The sequence below is a fragment of the Heloderma suspectum genome, chromosome 1 (assembly GCF_057233095.1).
Source record: "Heloderma suspectum isolate Gila_16-S chromosome 1, 16-S_ref, whole genome shotgun sequence".
Lineage (NCBI taxonomy): Eukaryota > Metazoa > Chordata > Lepidosauria > Squamata > Helodermatidae > Heloderma > Heloderma suspectum.
Genome location: NC_139458.1, coordinates 439,897,758 through 439,915,292, shown reverse-complemented (window position 1 = coordinate 439,915,292; position 17,535 = coordinate 439,897,758). Strand labels below are relative to the sequence as shown.

Sequence of the window (17,535 nt, the reverse complement as noted above, 5' to 3'; positions counted from 1 at the left end):
AGTCCCCTGATCATCTTTGTCGCCCTTCTCTGAACCCTCTCCAGTTTGTCTGCATCCTTCGTAAAATGTGGTGCCCAGAACTGGACACAGGACTCCAGATGAGGCCTAACCAGTGCTGAGTAGAGGGGGACTAGTACTTCCTGGGATTTGGAAGCTATGCTTCTATGAATGCAGCCCAAAAGAGCACTGGCCTTTTTTGCAGCCACATCATAGTTGGCTCATATTCAGCATGTGATCGACAACAATTCCAAGATCCTTCTCGCTTGTAATGTGGTTGAGCCACGTATCGCCCATCTTGTAACTGTGCATTTGGTTTCTCTTTCCTAGGTGCAGAACTTGGCATTTATCCCTATTAAATGTCATTCTGTTGTTTTCTGCCCAGCGCTCCAGTCTATCCAGATCACTTTGAATTTTGTTTCTGTCTTCCAAAGTATTAGCTATCCCTCCCAATTTTGTGTCATCTGCAAATTTGATCAGCATTCCCTGCACCTCCTCCTCCAAGTCATTCATAAAAATGTTGAAGAGCACTGGGCCCAGGACTGAGCCCTGCGGTACCCCACCCGTTACCTCTCCCCAGTTTGAGAAGATCCCATTGAGAAGCACTCTTTGAGTCTGATTCTGTAGCCAACTGTGGATCCACCAGATCGTTGTTTCATCTAGCCCACTTTGAGCTAGTTTGCTCATCAGGAGATCATGGGGCACTTTGTCGAACGCTTTGCTGAAGTCGCAGTATATGATGTCCACAGCATTCTCACAGTCCACAAGGGAGGTGTTGTTGTTCAGTTGTTGTGTCCGACTCTTCGTGACCACCATGGACCATAGCACGCCAGGCCTTCCTGTCCTACGCTCTCTCCCGGAGTGTGCTCAAGTTCATATTCATTGCATCGGTGATGCTATCTAGCCATCTCATCCTCTGCCGTCCCCTTCTCCTTTTGCCTTCAATCTTTCCCAGCATCAGGTCTTTTCCAGGGAGTTTTCTCTTCGCATTAGGTGGCCAAAATATTTCAGCTTCAGCTTCAGTATCTGTCCTTCCAATGAGCACTCAGGGTTGATTTCCTTTAGGATGGACTGATTTGACCTCCTTGCAGTCCAGGGGACTCGTAAGAGTCTTCTCCAGTACCACAGTTCAAAAGCATCAATTCTTCGGCGCTCTGCCTTCCTTATAGTCCAGCTCTCACAGCCATACATTACTACTGGGAAAACCATAGCTTTCATTATACGAACCTTTGTCGGCAAGGTGATGTCTCTGCTTCTTACTACGCTGTCTAGGTTTGCCATAGCTTTCCTCCCAAGGAGCAAGCGTCTTTTAATTTCATGGCTACAGTCACCGTCTGCGGTGACCTTGGAGCCCAAGAAAATAAAATCTGTCACTGCTTCCATTTCTTCCCCTTCCATATGCCAGGAAGTGATGGGGCCAGATACCATGATCTTCGTTTTTTTAATGTTGCGTTTCAGACCAGCTTTTGCACTCTCCACTTTCACCCTCAACAAGAGGCTCTTTAGATCCTCTTCGCTTTCTCCATTAGGGTGGTATCATCTGTGTACCTGAGGTTGTTGATAATTCTCCCGGCAATCTTAATTCCGACCTGTGATTCATCCAACCCGGCGTTTCTCATGATGTACTCTGCATAGAAGTTAAATAAACGGGGCGACAATATGCAGCCTTGTCGTACTCCTTTCCCAAATTTGAACCAATCGGTTGTTCCATGTCTGGTTCTTACTGTTGCTTCTTGACCCTCATACAGGTTTCTCAGGAGACAGGTAAGGTGGTCTGGTACTCCCATCTCTTTCAGAATTTGCCACAGTTTGTTGTGATCCACACAATCAACGGCTTTAGCGTAGTCAATGAAGCAGAAATAGACGTTCTTCTGGAATTCTCTTGCTTTCTCCATGATCCAGCGAATGTTGGCAATTTGATCTCTAGTTCCTCTGCCTTTTCGGAACCCAGCTTGTACTTCCGGTAGTTCTTGGTTCACATGCTGCTGAAGCCTAGCTTGTAGGATTTTGAGCATAACCTTGCTGACATGTGAAATGAGTGCAACTGTACGGTAGTTTGAACACTCTTTGGCATTGCCCTTCTTTGGAATTTCCTTGACGTCTTTGCATTGTTCATTTAAGAAGGCCTTCTTGTCTCTCCTTGCTATTCTCTGGAAATCTGCATTCAGTTGGATATATCTTCCCCTTTCTCCCTTGCTTTTCACTTCCCTTCTTTCCTCAGCTACTTGTAAAGCCTCATCAGACAGCCACTTGGCTTTCTTGCATTTCTTTTTCTTTGGGATGGATTTCGTTGCTGCCTCCTGAACAATGTTACGGACCTCCGTCCATAGTTCCTCAGGCACTCTGTCTATCAGGTCTAATCCCTTAAATCTGTTCCTCACCTCCACTGTATATTCATAAGGGATATGATTTAGGTCATACCTGAATGGTTTAGTGGTTTTCCCTGCGTTCTTCAAATTAAGCCGGAATTTTGCAACAAGAAGTTCATGATCTGAGCCACAGTCAGCTCCAGGTCTTGTTTTTACTGACTGTATAGAGCTTCTCCATCTTTGGCTGCAAAGGACATAATCAATTTGATTTCAATATTGACCATCTGGTGATGTCCATGTGTAGAGTCGCCTCTTGTGCTGTTGGAAAAGAGTGTTTGCTATGATCAGCGTGTTCTCTTGGCAAAACTGTTTTCCTTTTTCCTGCTTCATTTTGTACACCAAGGCCATGCTTGCCTGTTATCCCAGTGATTTCTTGACTTCCTACTTTAGCATTCCAATCCCCTATGATGAAAGGGACATCTTTTTTTGGTGTTAGTACTAGAAGGTGTTATAGGTCCCAACATGTTCCTCTCAAGACAAAAGAAATTAAGCTTTTGTCTTGAGAGTGTTATGATTTACTGAATCTTGTGGGTGGCCCATATTACTTTGCCTTTGTTGTGCTATTGCAATGAGCTCAAACTTTCTGTGTTATGTCAGCATTTTTAAAAAGGGAATTGTAAGGAGCTATTCACATAGCCATACAACATTGTCACAGGATCCGTGTTGTGCCATGGACTTTGATAGTGTCTGCAGTACTCAACACAATGGGTGTAACAACGTAGGTCCCAACATGTTCCTGCCTTACTCCACCTGCAAGTCCTGATCAACTGGACTGCTTCCTTAATAACTGCAAGCTCTATGGGAGGAGAGACAAGCCACCAGACCTGCCCTTGTAGCAAAAGCAACAGTCCACCACACGTTTTTGGTAAAGGCCCCTACAAGTTGGGATGCAAGGTGCAAGTCTGGCTCTTCAGAGAAGCTTCAAGGGAAGCTGCCAGGGCAATCCACAGCTGAAGCAAGCCTCAATTCTTGTACAACAAAGCAGTCCTCTTCAGAGCCAGACCTTAACTTGACAATTATCGGCTCTGTTGTCCCTGCCACTCATTTCAACAGCACCCATCTTTTCTCTGCCTCCTGAATACCAAATCTGCAGAGATAACCATCTAAACTCATGATAGGCTTTTAATTTAGCTGTGACATCAGAGTGGGAATGAGACGCAATGACTCTGGCTAAGGTACACTGGTGTCTTGGCAATACAAACTTGCTGTTTACAAGCTGCTTAAGTACCTTTCATCTTTTTTAGCTGTGTAAATGCGAGGGACTCACTCACATACTCTGGGTGCAATTACTTCACATGCAAAGGTTACTGGAACAGGCAAGAACAGACTCTTCCAGAACCTGACATTACACATTCTGGAAAGTCAAGTTGCTCTGCATAACACAACGTCCTCTTGCACAAACCCCCAAGAAATTCAAGTGCCTTCAATCCAGTTTACATAAGGTTAAGTAGAGCAAACAGTTGGAAAGACTTCCATGTCTAGATGGGCTCTTGCCCTCAACAGCCAGCCCTTTCTTACTCCTCCAAAGATTTAAATGTCAGTTTAAACTTGCAAATGAATGCTAAAACAAGATAGCACCACATGGAATGCTCAAATATGGTAGCACAAGTGTTCAGAAAGCAGTCTCTTTTCCAGTAACAAAGCCAGTTCCTCCTTTACTTACCTGCCAAGACCCGAATTCAGAAGCTCAGGTTTGCTCTGCCTCGACTGACGACATCAAACACCTACAAATAACAGAGAAGACAGCTGCTGTTTCCTCCTTTGCTCCAGGAATCTGGGATCCCATCAGCTCTTGTGGGGAAACACCAAACCCTGGACTCAGAGCTTGCCTGGCATGTAAAGGAGGAGAACAAAAAGACTGGAGAAGAGCAGCAGGAGGACCGCAGTTCCAAAACGCAAGTCGAGCCTATTTAACAATGTTAAAGCCCTACATACGTTCTCTCCACAGTCACAGAAGTTAGCACTGGACACAGAACTGAGGACCTGAGCCCTTTTGTTTGTTTTGCATTTCTTTAAGGCCATTTTTAGCCCTTAAGACTGTGAAAACAAGGTGCATTATCTAATTAATCTGATAAACACTGCTTAATTTTACAAGGGACTTTGCAGAGATATACAGCACTTACACTTCTGTTAAGACAGATCCTCTGGCAAATAGCACAACATTTGTCTGCAGGATACAAAGGCACACTGAAGCACCACGCACAAGCTGTTACAGCAGTGGCTCTGGATACAGAACACCTCCCTCTTTGCCAGCAGCTTAGATGTGCTCTTGGTTCTTACAGTAATATATTGAGACTAACTGCAGTGGAAGGGATTGAGGGAGACAGCCTCTCTCTTGCTGCTCTTGCCTAATTGCTGCCATTAAGAATATAAATAAACCAGAGCATATTAAGGACAGCTGCAGAGATGGAACAGGTTTTGGAGAATGTGCCATGGATGGAGAGATTAAATGAACTGGCATAATGAGTCCCAATATTGGGAAAAAGGCAGGATAAAAATAAATAAATAAATAAATGATGATGACGATGATGATGATAATGCCCTGAGATATAGAGAGTGTGGTAAGATGGGCCCAGGAGCATCTTCCTGATGGTCAAAAGGCTTTAGCATCAGGCTCACTCCCTATAGAAGGCTAAGAAAACACACTGTGAAAGAAAAACAAGAAAGGACCTATCCAACCCACGATCTCCCCAAACCAGGACATCTCCATGGCAGCACCTGCATTCACTTTTTGCTGAGTTCTCCTAGTGCAGCGAAGCCAGTAGAGCCCTATCTCACTCCATTTTAGCAACTGGATTTTTCATTCTTCAGTCTTTTTGTTGTTCAGTCTTTAAATGCCCCTAAATCCCCACTGCCAGGGAACAACAGTGTGGAAGGACTATCACCTTCGTATCTCCCTGTGTGGCCTTCTCAAGAGGCATCCTGTTGGCCACTGTGGGAAAGAAGATTCTGGACCTTTGCTCTGATCCAGCAGGGCTTCTCTTATATTCTATGCTTGCTTAACTCACAACTGCATCTTCCTTTGCTCTTTAAACATTGCTCATCCTAGTCTGCAAACCAAAGGAGCAACCTACTTTTGTCCTTTCTTCCCAGCCCCTCTTCATAACCTCTCCCCCCTTACACATCCTTTCCTGCACAAAAATGATCACCCAACCATACAAAACTGGGGGGTGGGGGTGGAAGGCAGGTGGGAAGTGTGAGAGAGAAAATAGCAACCAACCCCAAACATGCCCGGGGGGGGGGGGGCAGTCCTAAAGGGCACAGACTGCATGGTAATCTGGAACAACTTCATTTGCTCCTGTGCAGTTCCCTCACTATGCCTCTGCTCTGAGAAAAATGACAATGACAGAGATGGACCCAAGAGCAGCTTCAGGTGTCCAGCTGCTACCAGACTACAAGAGCAACTGTTTGCTGGAGATCAGGAAATGTGCCACCTGTGAGAACAGAGGGGCAACACAATAAAAAGTTGCCCAGTAAAGCTGTGGCATCTCCATCCCTGGAGTTTCAGAAGCAGAAACTGGATGAGCACGTGTCTAGATTCCTTTTCCCACCCAGAGTTTCACACATCCAAATGAGCAGTTTGGACTGTTGCTGGAAAGACTTCACTTAAAATCTTTACATACCTCTCCGTCTAAGCTCAAAGTGGTTAACACAGAAATGCAACAAAATCACAGTTAAGCATTATACAATTAGTAAGATTTAAAAAAAACCTCAACAGCCAACAAATAGATAAAATGAGGACAGCACTTCAGTCAAAAGCCACCCAGAGTCAAGGGGGTTTCAACCCTTCTGGAAACGAAAAGGCCCCTGCCTAGGTACTTCACTCCAGAGTCTCGGGCCACTTGGGATAGAGGCCTTACTCCTAATCGTTAATGACTTTGCCTCTCTTAAGAGGCATGAAGAACAGGCGACAGCAACCAGTGCAGGGAGAGGCTGTCTCAAAAGGATGGATCTGCCAGGCAGTGAAAGGCAAGAACACACACCTTCAGCTGGAAACAAGCACCTTGAACTGGATCCAAGAACCTGCAGGAAGCCTGAGCACCTCTGGCAGATCTGCATGTGCTCTCGCCTCCCAACACAGATTGGTGACAGCACTCCCCAAATCCCTGAATGGTCTCTCCTACTAGTTCCACGTAGACATTAAACAATATGGGGGGACAAGACTAATCCCTGCAGAACACCATGAGCCAACGGCCAGACAGGAGTCTCCCAGCATCGCTTTCAGGAACTGACCCTCAAGGAAGGACAGGAGCCATCTTGAGATGGTACCTCCAAAGCCCATCCCCACCAGGTGGTCCAGAAGGTTGCTATGGTCAATGTTACCGAATGCTGCTGAGAGGTCCAGCAGAACCAACAGTGATGCACTCTCCCTGTCCAATTCCCAGAGAAGACAGTCTGTAACAGCAAGGCAACCACAGCAGTCTCAGTCCCCAAACCAGGCCTGAAGCCAGACTGAAATTGCTCATCTAAGTATCCCTGGAGCTGCAACGCAACTAAATGTTCAAAAACATTGCCCAAGAATGGCAACTATGAGATTGTTCTGCAGTTGTCCAACACGGTGGGATACAAAGAAGGCTTTTCTAATCGAGGTCTTATGACAGCCGCCTTAAGGCTGGGTGGAACTGTGCCTTCCTCTAAGGAGGCATTAACCACTTCCTGATCCACTCAGACAAGCCTCCTCTGGCAGCTTTGATCAGCCAGGGTGGCCAAGGACTCCTGGAGTCAATATCTCTTTGCTTGACCTCATCCACCCAGCCCTTGCTTCCCAACATGGAGTTAGAAGCAGGTCCGCAACTTCTACATCCTTCATTAGCAAAAGAGAGAGATGGATGTCACCAGCAATTGATTTATTCATTATATTTAAATCCCACCTTTCTTCCATAGTGGAACTCAAGGTGGACACATGCAGTTCCCAGGTGGTCTCCCCTCCAAGCACCGACCAGACCTAGACCTGCTTAGCTTCAGCAGGGTGGCTGCCTCGTGTGCCCTCAGACCGTGCCCTGGGACCATACTGATGACACCCAGCTCCAGAGTCCTGGATGATCTTGCCTAGTTGTTACATGTGGGTGATCAGCAGCAGTGGTGAAAACACCAAACGTCCAGAAGGCTGGTGGTCAGTTCCCATGGTGCTGAGTAGGCATCTTTGCAGTAGACATTCTTTGCATTTCCACCATTCACTACCACATGGAAGGAAAAGGCCCTTCTCCAAGCACTGCAGGCACCCCCATCTTCCAACCTTTGTTTTTTTGCTACAGAAAAAAACAGGGGTGTGTTTTTCCTTCTCATTTGCTATATGAGCAGCACATGGGTATGGTGAGATTTAGCATCTTTAATTTCATTTTTTAAAGAAGCACACGTCTAGACCGCAAGTTGTAAAGATAGGCTCAAATGCTCAAACCTTTCAGGCAATCCCTGATGAAATTTCAGAAGGTAGATTTGTACATGGGTGGGATGGGATAAACATGTTTCCCGTAGGCAGGACACAAGGCTATAGTACCCTGCATAGCTCTGTGCCCATCCCCATGACAGGCAAGAGAAGCATAAGTTATGAATAAGCAGACTGATGCATATCTGCATGAATTAAACAGACTACAGAATTCCTTCTCTCATGAAGTGCTCAAGTACTTCACATACAATCTTTCAGTCATCCTTACAACAATCCACGAGGGAAGACCAGTGTTATCAACCCTGAATTACACTATGGGGGGGCAAGAAGGCACTGAGGCTGGAGTTACTGGCTTGCTCGAATCCACCCTGCCCATATCTGAACTAAGACTGGATCAGCGTCTTGCTGGCTCACATCTCATGGTCTCAGCTCTTACCGATGCATCAGTTTGGCACAGATTTGTTTGTATTTATTTATTTATTATTAAATTTATAGCCTACCTTTCTGTCAAAAATGGTGATCAATGCAGCCATAAGCCCGCCTTGACCACACATGGCCTTTACTTAGCAAATCCAGACATACAATTGCACCATTCAACCTTGAGGATGGGGAACTTGCTAAGTGGCTTAATCTCAAAGTAATTTCAAAATTCAAGAGTTACGATTCAGTTGCAATCTGGCTCTCCCAGACCTTTCACTTATTACATTTCACGTGCTGGCCAGGGATTAGCCACATTAGATTTTGTAGAAGCGATTCATAGTTTAGCATCAAAGTACCTTCACATTCCTAGACGTGTGCGCTACTCGAAATTTCCTTTGATAAACATCTTGTACACCATTAAACCACCCATCACAAAACATTTATTTGGATACCAAGTAGCACTCTCTACAAGTGAGGGCATTTTCTGAATGTTTCCTGTGAAGGAGAGGAACATGTCTGTGGCTACTTCCCCATCACTGTTATCACCAGCTCCTCTAGCTCATTGCACAGAAAACAGGCCCAAGAAAACACCCAGCTTGCAGCCTGCTACAGTCTCAGCGATCAGGATCCCTAACAGTAGTAACATTGCATGTGGGCAGGTCAGCACAGCTTCTGATCCAACAAGCCAAACACAACCCACCAGCCCCATATACTGCGCCTGACATGCTGCGGCCCTTGTAGTACAAAATGGGGGATGAGGTACAAGACCAGGGGGATTATCAAGACACTAGGGGACCATGTTTGGATTTATGGGTCACAAGCTGTGCAGGCAGACATGAAGCTCTGTGCATATCCCAAAACCTGAAATGACCTAGAATCATAGAATCATAGAATAGTAGGGTTGGAAGGGGCCTACAAGGCCATCGAGTCCAACCCCCTGCTCAATGCAGGAATCCAAGTCAGAGCATCCCTGACAGATGGCTGTCCAGCCTTGTCTTGAACGCCTCCAGTGTGGGAGAGCCCACCGCCTCCCTAGGTAATTGGTTCCAGACCTCTGACCTCTAGATCAGAAGCCTTGCAGGCAGTTCTGAACTGCAACAAGCGGGGAAAAATCTTGTCAGTTTCCCCAACTGCATCAAACCTGCATTCCAAGTGTGGTTTTGGAATTCTCATCCGAAACGGAACCCTAGCATTACCTCCCCACCTGTAGCAAGATAATTCCAAATTGGGAGGGCTTGGGCATTTTCCAACAGTGGGGAAGAGAGAGAAAGACGAGCTGCAAAAGCTTGATATTTGGATGATATCTGAAGGCTTTGGACTCTCATTTGAAATTTCAGCTACCACTGGAGCAAGCCCAGGATAAAACCACCTGTGTGCAGAGGCTGAGTAATCTCCATTCAACAAACTCTCACCCAATTTTGCAATAAGAACCAGGATTCAGTAAGCAGTAGCAACTGACTGGAGAGAGGGGCACCTTTGCTGGCAATGCTAAAGGAGGAAAACCCCATTTGGTGTTTCCTCAAGAATAGCTACCTTTCCTTCGCCATCTGCTTTTCCTCCCTTCCTTGGTGCTGCTCCTGTCACTGCTGCTGCTGCTGCTGCTGTTTTCTGAGGTGGGGGAGTCCGACTGCACATCACTGCTCTCTTCTGAGCCTTCAGACAGTTCTTTCAACACATCTGGAACATCCTTCTACAAACATAACACAGAGACAGACACACTCAGAAGCAGGAGACATTGGTGTACGTTCATTTTAGTTCCAACATTAACTGAAAACGGGAAAACTGAAGGCAAGAACCAGAGAACAAGTGCCATCTTCGGGCTCAAAAATCATGGAGCATAATAATCCACTAGGAACATTGCATGCACAAGCCACATTTACATGGGTGGCGGGTATTTCCAGGTGTCTCTGGTGGAGGCACATATGTTCAGACTGTGGCTTCTGGGGCCCAGGGGATTGTCCACTCAAATTCCTGTCCACTCAAGTTCCTGTCCAGAAAAAGGACCCTAAAGCACCCCCAACAGATACCCAGCCAACCTCTAAAGCAGGGTGGGCAACCTCCAGGGGTTGGGGGCCACATTGTTCCGGAACCCACCAGGGGCCACACCCTACTCCAGCTGCCACTGAACTGGCTGCAGCAGCAGCCAAAACTGCAGCAACTTCGCAAAGAATTCCGCTTCTAGGAGGCTTCCTGCAGCAGTATTCTGCTTGCTGTTTCCCTACAAAATCACCGTGATTTTTGCCAGCTGTGTGATTTTGGTAGGGGCAGGGGAACCAATCAGTGTAGACTATACTGAGCCTAGATGGACCGAGGATCTGACTCTGTATAAGGCAGTTTCCTGTGTTCCTAGCAATGGGCCTTGTACATTTGATCCAGCCAAACCCTTGTTTTTCTAACTGACTTTCACTCCACTGGTAACAAGTGGCTTAAGTGTTTGTTTCCTGCCTCCCAGCTGCGCAGAGCAGAGCAGAGAAAACTGCTCCAGCTGGTCTAGGGACTACAGAAGCAAGCAAACTCCCAGATAGTGAGCGACCAGAGCAAGTGAAAAGGGGAGCAAACAGGAGTTGGCCAGGGGAGGTTGGCAGGGGAGGTCAAGGGGGAGGCCACTAACATTAAAAAATATATATATTTGTCTTGTTACACACACTTCCATACCAGTGGGACTCTGCTTTTAACCTGCAGTGAGTAGAGGACCAGGCACAGGCTACTCTAGAACAACCAGGAAACTAGACACAAAAAGGGAAAGGAGACTATGGAAGGACATGACTCTCCAGTGGTGGTGACCTGCAAGGTGTGTGCCATGATTGTTTTCTTGCCTGAGAACAACATGGCCTACAGCTGCAACAAGTGCAAGTTGATCACACTGCTGGAAGAAAAAGTAAGAGGACTGGAGCGGCGAGTGTCGACCCTCCGGGGAATAGGAGAACACGAAGAGTTCTTGGACAGAACGGTGGAATTACAGCAGCAAAGCGAAGAACAGAAGAGCAACAGAAGAAGAGGAAACTGAGGCAGAAGAGGAAACTGCTGTGGTGAGGAAAAATTAAGTAGAGGATACTCCTTGGAAAAGGGTGACAGTTAGGAGCAGAAGAACTAGAAGACACTCGGCACCAGTGGAGGCAGTGGAACTATGGAACCGTTTCCAGGTACTTGAGGATGAGACTGGAGGACAGCCTGCAGAGGAAGAATTACAGGGGAAGCTGCATGAGAGCAAGCAAGAGGCTGATGGTCAGCCAAGCAGAGGCTATAAAACCAAGGCTTACAGCTACAAGAAGTGTAGTAGTAGTGGGAGAATCCTTGATGCATGGGATCGAAACCCAAGTACAGTCAGGGCAAGAAATATTGGAACAAGGATAACTGTTCTGGCAGTTGGCCTCTGTACACCACCACATTGAAGTTGAAAGGAAACACACCCAGATGGGAGCGAAGTCAGGACTTTCAGCTGTAATTCAAGGGGTTTGACTACAGTGGGGCACTAACGGTTCAGGAAGGACAGCCACCCGCCCCACCCCCCCAATCGTTGGTGGCTCATAAGTAATGGAACGAATGGCTGACAAGCAGCTGCATGGCCAAGTGTGGCCTGTTTCCTGGGTACCCCATGACCAATCAAGCAGATAAAAGGCCTGGAGGTGGTTCTGAGTGTTACATTTGCATCTGGTAGCTGTTCACTGGAACTCCCAACATGAGGTCCAAAGAGGTGTCCATGCAAGTGAAGGAGGCCCATCAGAAAGACAGCAAAACCATTGGGAGTGGCCAACACAACGGTTTGGAACATCTGAAAAAGAAGGAATTACCTGGCAAGCTAAGCAACAGCAAAAGGCCTGGCAGACCACGGAAGACAACTAAAGTGGATGACCACAGAATTCTGCTCATGGTGAAGAGGAACCCTTTCACAACATCTAGCCAGGTCAAGAACGCTCTTGAGGAGGTAGGCATGTCATTGTCAGCATCTACAGTCAAGAGACGGCTTTATGAATGTAAATACAGAGGCTTCACAACAAGGTGCAAACCACTGGTAACGCTCAAGAACAGACAGGCCAGATTAGCCTTTGCTAGCTAACACCTAAAAAAGCCATCCCAGTTCTGGAATAAGATTCTTTGGACTGACGAAACCAAGATTAACTTGTACCAGAATGATGGGAAGAGAAAAGTATGGAGAAGGAAAGGAACAGCTCATGATCCAAAGCATACCACATCATCTGTCAAACATGGTGGAGGCAATGTTATGGCATGGGCATGTATGGCTGCCAGTGGAACCGGGTCACTGGTGTTTATTGATGACCTGACTGCTGATAAAAGCAGCAGAATGAATCTGAAGTGTATAGGGCTATACTTTCTGCTCAGATTCAGCCGAATGCCGCCAAACTGATAGGGCACCGCTTCATATTGCAGACGGATAATGACCCAAAACATACAGCAAAAGCTACCCAAGAGTTTCTCAAGGCAAAGAAGTGGGATGTTCTTCAATGGCCAAGTCAGTCGCCTGATCTCAACCCAACGGAGCATGCTTTTCACTCACTGAAGACAAGACTGAAGGCAGAAAGATCCACAAACAAGCAGCAGCTGAAGGCAGCTGCAGTAAAGGCCTGGCAAAGCATCTCAAGGGAGGAAACTCAGCATTTGGTCATGTCTATGGGTTCCAGACTTCAGGCAGTCATTGACTGCAAAGGATTTTCATCCAGGTATTAAAGGCGATCCTCACGTTTGAAATGATGTTGGTTTGTTCCATTACTTATGAGCCACCAACGATGGGTGTGTGTGTATGCCACTGGCTGCACTTCCTGAATGGTTAGTGCCCCACTTTTGTCAAACTTCTTGAATTACAGCTGAAAGTCCTGACTTCGCTCCCATCTGGGTGTGTTTCCTTTCAACTTCAATGTGGTGGTGCACAGAGGCCAACTGCCAAAACAGTTATCCTTGTTCCAATATTTCTGGCCCTGACTGTATGTCACGAAGACCTGTGGACTCGCCAGGTATGTTATCTCCCGGGAGGAAGGATTAGAGATGTGACTGAAAGGTTGCCTGCACTCATAAAGCCCACTGACAGGTATCCCTTTCTTCTCATCCATGTGGGAACAAATGATACCACCAAGCGGAGCTACGAAGATAACTTCCTCCTACAGAAAGTAGAGGTAGGAACTAGAGGACAGGCTATCCTTGACTTGATCCTAACCAACAGAGATGACTTCGTGGATCAAGTAGCAGTTACAGGAACTCTGGAAGAAAGCGACCATGTTATACTTGAGTTCATGGTTCTAAAGGAAGCAAAAGCCAAGTGTAGAAAAACCCATACCCTGGAGTTTAGGGAAGCTGATTTTAATAAACTCAGAACAATGATCAGTAAGGTCCCATGGCAAGCAGCTCTAACGAGAAAAGGAGTCCAAGATGGGTGGGAGCTTTTAAAAAAGGAAATTCTCCAGGCACAATCACAAACAATTCCAACAAGAAGAAAAGGTGGAAGACAACAGAAGAAGCCAATGTGGCTTCACAAAAAGCTCAGGCATGACCTGAAAACAAAAAAGGACACAGGTAGGAAGTGGAAAGAAGGCTAAGTAACATTGGAAGAGTACAGGCAGGTAGCACAGAAGTGCAGGGATGGTGTCAGGAAGGCTACAGCTGAGAACGAACTGAGGTGAACGAGGGATGCTAAAAGCAATAAGAAGTCATTCTTCAGCTACGTGCATAGTAAAAGGCTGTGGAAAGAAATGGTGGTTCAGCTATTAAATAAGGATGGCAAAATGATAACAGATGACAAATAAAAGGCAGAGGTGCTCAATTCCTACTTTGGTTCAGTCTTCTCCCAAAAGAGGGTCTATGATCCCCCTGGCAAAGGCGAAGTACAGACTGAAGGGGCAGGATGGCAGCTTGAGATCGATAGGCATATGGTCAAGGAACACCTAATGACTTTGAATGAGTTCAAATCTCCAGGGCCAGATGAACTGCATCCTAGAGTAATAAAGGAACTGGCAGAAGAACTCTCAGAACCACTGTCTATTCTCTTTGCGGAATCATGGAGGACAGGTGAAGTGCCAGATGACTGGAGGACGGCTAATGTTGTCCCTATCTTCAAAAAGGGCAAAAAGGAGGAACCTGGGAACTACAGACCAGTGAGTCTGACATCAATCCCTGGGAAAATTCTGGAGCAGATGATAAAGCAATCCATCTGTTGTTGTTGTTTATTCGGTCAGTCGCTTCCAACTCTACGTGACTTCATGGACCAGCCTACGTCAGAGCTTCCTGTCGGCCGTCGCCACCCCCAGCTCCCCCAAGGTCGAGTCCGTCACCTCCAGAATATCATCCATAAAGGTAAAGGTGTCCCCAGCTAGTCATGTCTGACTCTAGGGGTGGTGCTCATCTCCATTTCTAAGCCGAAGAGCCAGCGCGGTCCGAAGACGCATCCGTGGTCATGTGGCCGGCATGACTGAACACCGAGGTGCACGGAACGCTGTTACCTTTCCCGCCGAAGCGGTACCTATTTATCTGCTTGCAATTTCTTGCTGTTGAACTGCTAGGTTGGCAGGAGCTGGGACTGAAGACTGGAGCTCACTCCGTCACGCGGCACTCGGGTCTCAAACTGCTGACCTGCCGACCTTCTGGTCTGCAGTTCAGCATCTTAACCACTAAGCCTTGAAAACAATGCAGTGATTACTCGAAGCCAACATGGATTTGTCAAGAACAAGTTCTGCCATACGAATCTGATTGCATTTTTTGATCAAGTAACCTCCCTTGTGGACCGTGGGAATGTTGTAGACATAGAATCATAGAATCATAGAATAGTAGGGTTGGAAGGGGCCTACAAGGCCATCGAGTCCAACCCCCTGCTCAATGCAGGAATCCAAGTCAGAGCATCCCTGACAAATGGCTGTCCAGCCTCGTCTTAAAGGCCTCCAGTGTGGGAGAGCCCACCACCTCCCCAGGTAATTGGTTCCATTGCCGTATTGCTCTGACACTCAGGAAGTTTTTCCTGATGTTCAGCCGGAATCTGGCTTCCTGTAACTTGAGCCCATTATTCCGTGTCCTGCACTCTGGGATGATCAAGAAGAGATCCTGGCCTTCTTCTCTGTGACAACCTTTCAAGTACTTGAAGAGTGCTATCATATCTCCCCTCAGTCTTCTCTTCTCAAGGCTAAACATGCCCAGTTCTTTCAGTCTCTCTTCATAGGGCTTTGTTTCCAGCCCCCTGATCATCTTTGTTGCCCTCCTTTGAACCCTCTCCAGCTTGTCTGCATCCTTCTTAAAGTGTGGTGCCCAGAACTGGACACAGTACTCCAGATGAGGCCTTACCAGTGCTGAGTAGAGGGGAACTAGTACTTCCCGGGATTTGGAAGCGATGCTTCTATTAATGCAGCCCAAAATAGCATTTGCCTTTTTTGCAGCCACATCACATTGTTGGCTCATATTCAGCTTGTGATCGACGACAATTCCAAGATCCTTCTCGCTCGTAGTGTGGTTGAGCCACGTATCCCCCATCTTGTAACTGTGCATTTGGTTTCTTTTTCCTAGGTGCAGAACTTGGCATTTGTCCCTATTAAATGCCATTCTGTTGTTTTCTGCCCAGCACTCCAGTCTATCCAGATCACTTTGAATTTTGTTTCTGTCTTCCAAAGTATTAGCTATCCCTCCCAATTTTGTGTCATCTGCAAATGTGATCAGCATTCCCTGCACCTCCTCCTCCAAGTCATTCATAAAAATGTTGAAGAGCACTGGGCCCAGGACTGAGCCCTGCGGTACCCCACTCGTTACCTCTCCCCAGCTTGAGAAGGTCCCATTGATAAGCACTCTCTGAGTCCGATTCTGTAGCCAACTGTGGATCCACCGGATCGTTGTTTCATCTAGCCCACTTTGAGCTAGTTTGCTCATCAGGATATCATGGGGCACTTTGTCGAAAGCTTTGCTGAAGTCGAGGTATATGATGTCTACAGCATTCCCACGGTCTACAAGGGAGGTGACTTGATCAAAAAAAGAGATCAGATTTGTCTGGCAGGACTTGTTTTTGACAAATCCATGTTGGCTTCGAGTAATCACGGCATTGATGTCAAGGTGCTTCCAGATGGATTGCTTTATGATCTGCTCCAGAATTTTCCCAGGGATTGATGTCAGACTGACTGGTCTGTAGTTCCCAGGTTCCTCCTTTTTACCCTTTTTGAAGATAGGGACAACGTTAGCCCTCCTCCAGTCATCTGGCACTTCCCCGGTCCTCCATGATTTCTCAAAGAGAATAGACAGCGGTTCTGAGAGTCCTTCTGCCAGTTCCTTTATTACTCTAGGATGCAGTTCATCTGGCCCTGGAGATTTGAACTCATTCAAAGTAATGAGGTGTTCCTTGACCATATGCCTGTCGATCTCAAGCTGCAATCCTGCCCCTTCAGCCTGTACTTCGCCTTTGCCAGGGGGGTCATAGACCCTCTTTTGGGAGAAGACTGAGCCAAAGTAGGAATTGAGCACCTCTGCCTTTTCTTTGTCATCTGTTATCATTTTGCCATCCTTATTTAATAGCTGAACAACCATTTCTTTCCTCTGCCTTTTACTATGCACGTAGCTGAAGAAAGCCTTTTTGTTGTTTTTAGCATCCCTCGCTAACCTCACCTCGTTCTCCGCTTTAGCCTTCCTGACGCCATCCCTGCAATTCTGTGCTACCTGCCTGTACTCTTCCTTTGTTACTTGGCCTTCTTTCCACTTCCTATATGTGTCCTTTTTTGTTTTCAGGTCATCCCTAAGCTTTTTGTGAAGCCACATTGGCTTCTTCTGTTGTCTTCCACCTTTTCTTCTTGTTGGAATTGTTTGTGATTGTGCCTTGAGAATTTCCTTTTTTAAAAGTTCCCACCCATCTTGGACTCCTTTTCTCGCTAGCATTGTTTGCCATGGGACCTTACTGATCATTGTTCTGAGTTTATGAAAATCAGCTTTCCTAAAATCCAGGGTACGCGTTTGAGTACACTCGGCTTTTGAGTACATCATATACCTCGACTTCAACAAAGCTTTCGACAAAGTGCCCCATGATCTCCTGATGAGCAAACTAGCTCAAAGTGGGCTAGATGAAACAACGATCCGGTGCATCCACAGTTGGCTACAGAATCGGACTCAAAGAGAGCTTATCAATGGGATCTTCTCAAATTGGGGAGAGGTAACGAGAGGGGTACCGCCGGGCTCAGTCCTGGGCCCAGTGCTCTTCAACATTTTTATGAATGACTTGGAGGAGGAGGTGCAGGGAATGCTGATCACATTTGCAGATGACACAAAATTGGGCAGGATAGCTAATACATTGGAAGACAGAAACAAAATTCAAAGTGATCTTGATAGACAGGAGCGCTGGGCAGAAAACAACAGAATGAAATTGAATAGGGATAAATGCCACGTTCTGCACCT

The 17,535-nt window shown here is 46.6% G+C and overlaps 1 protein-coding gene across 2 annotated transcripts in view; it reads right to left on the bottom strand.

The window, feature by feature from the left end:
• ASXL2 (ASXL transcriptional regulator 2) overlaps positions 1–17,535 on the bottom strand; it is a 136,270-nt gene that overhangs the window by 53,860 nt on the left and 64,875 nt on the right. For both annotated transcript variants that reach the window (XM_084829557.1, XM_084829558.1), the window contains exon 4: positions 9,706–9,862. In XM_084829557.1, the coding sequence (XP_084685683.1) occupies positions 9,706–9,862 (157 nt within the window). The remainder of the gene's footprint in view (positions 1–9,705; positions 9,863–17,535) is intronic.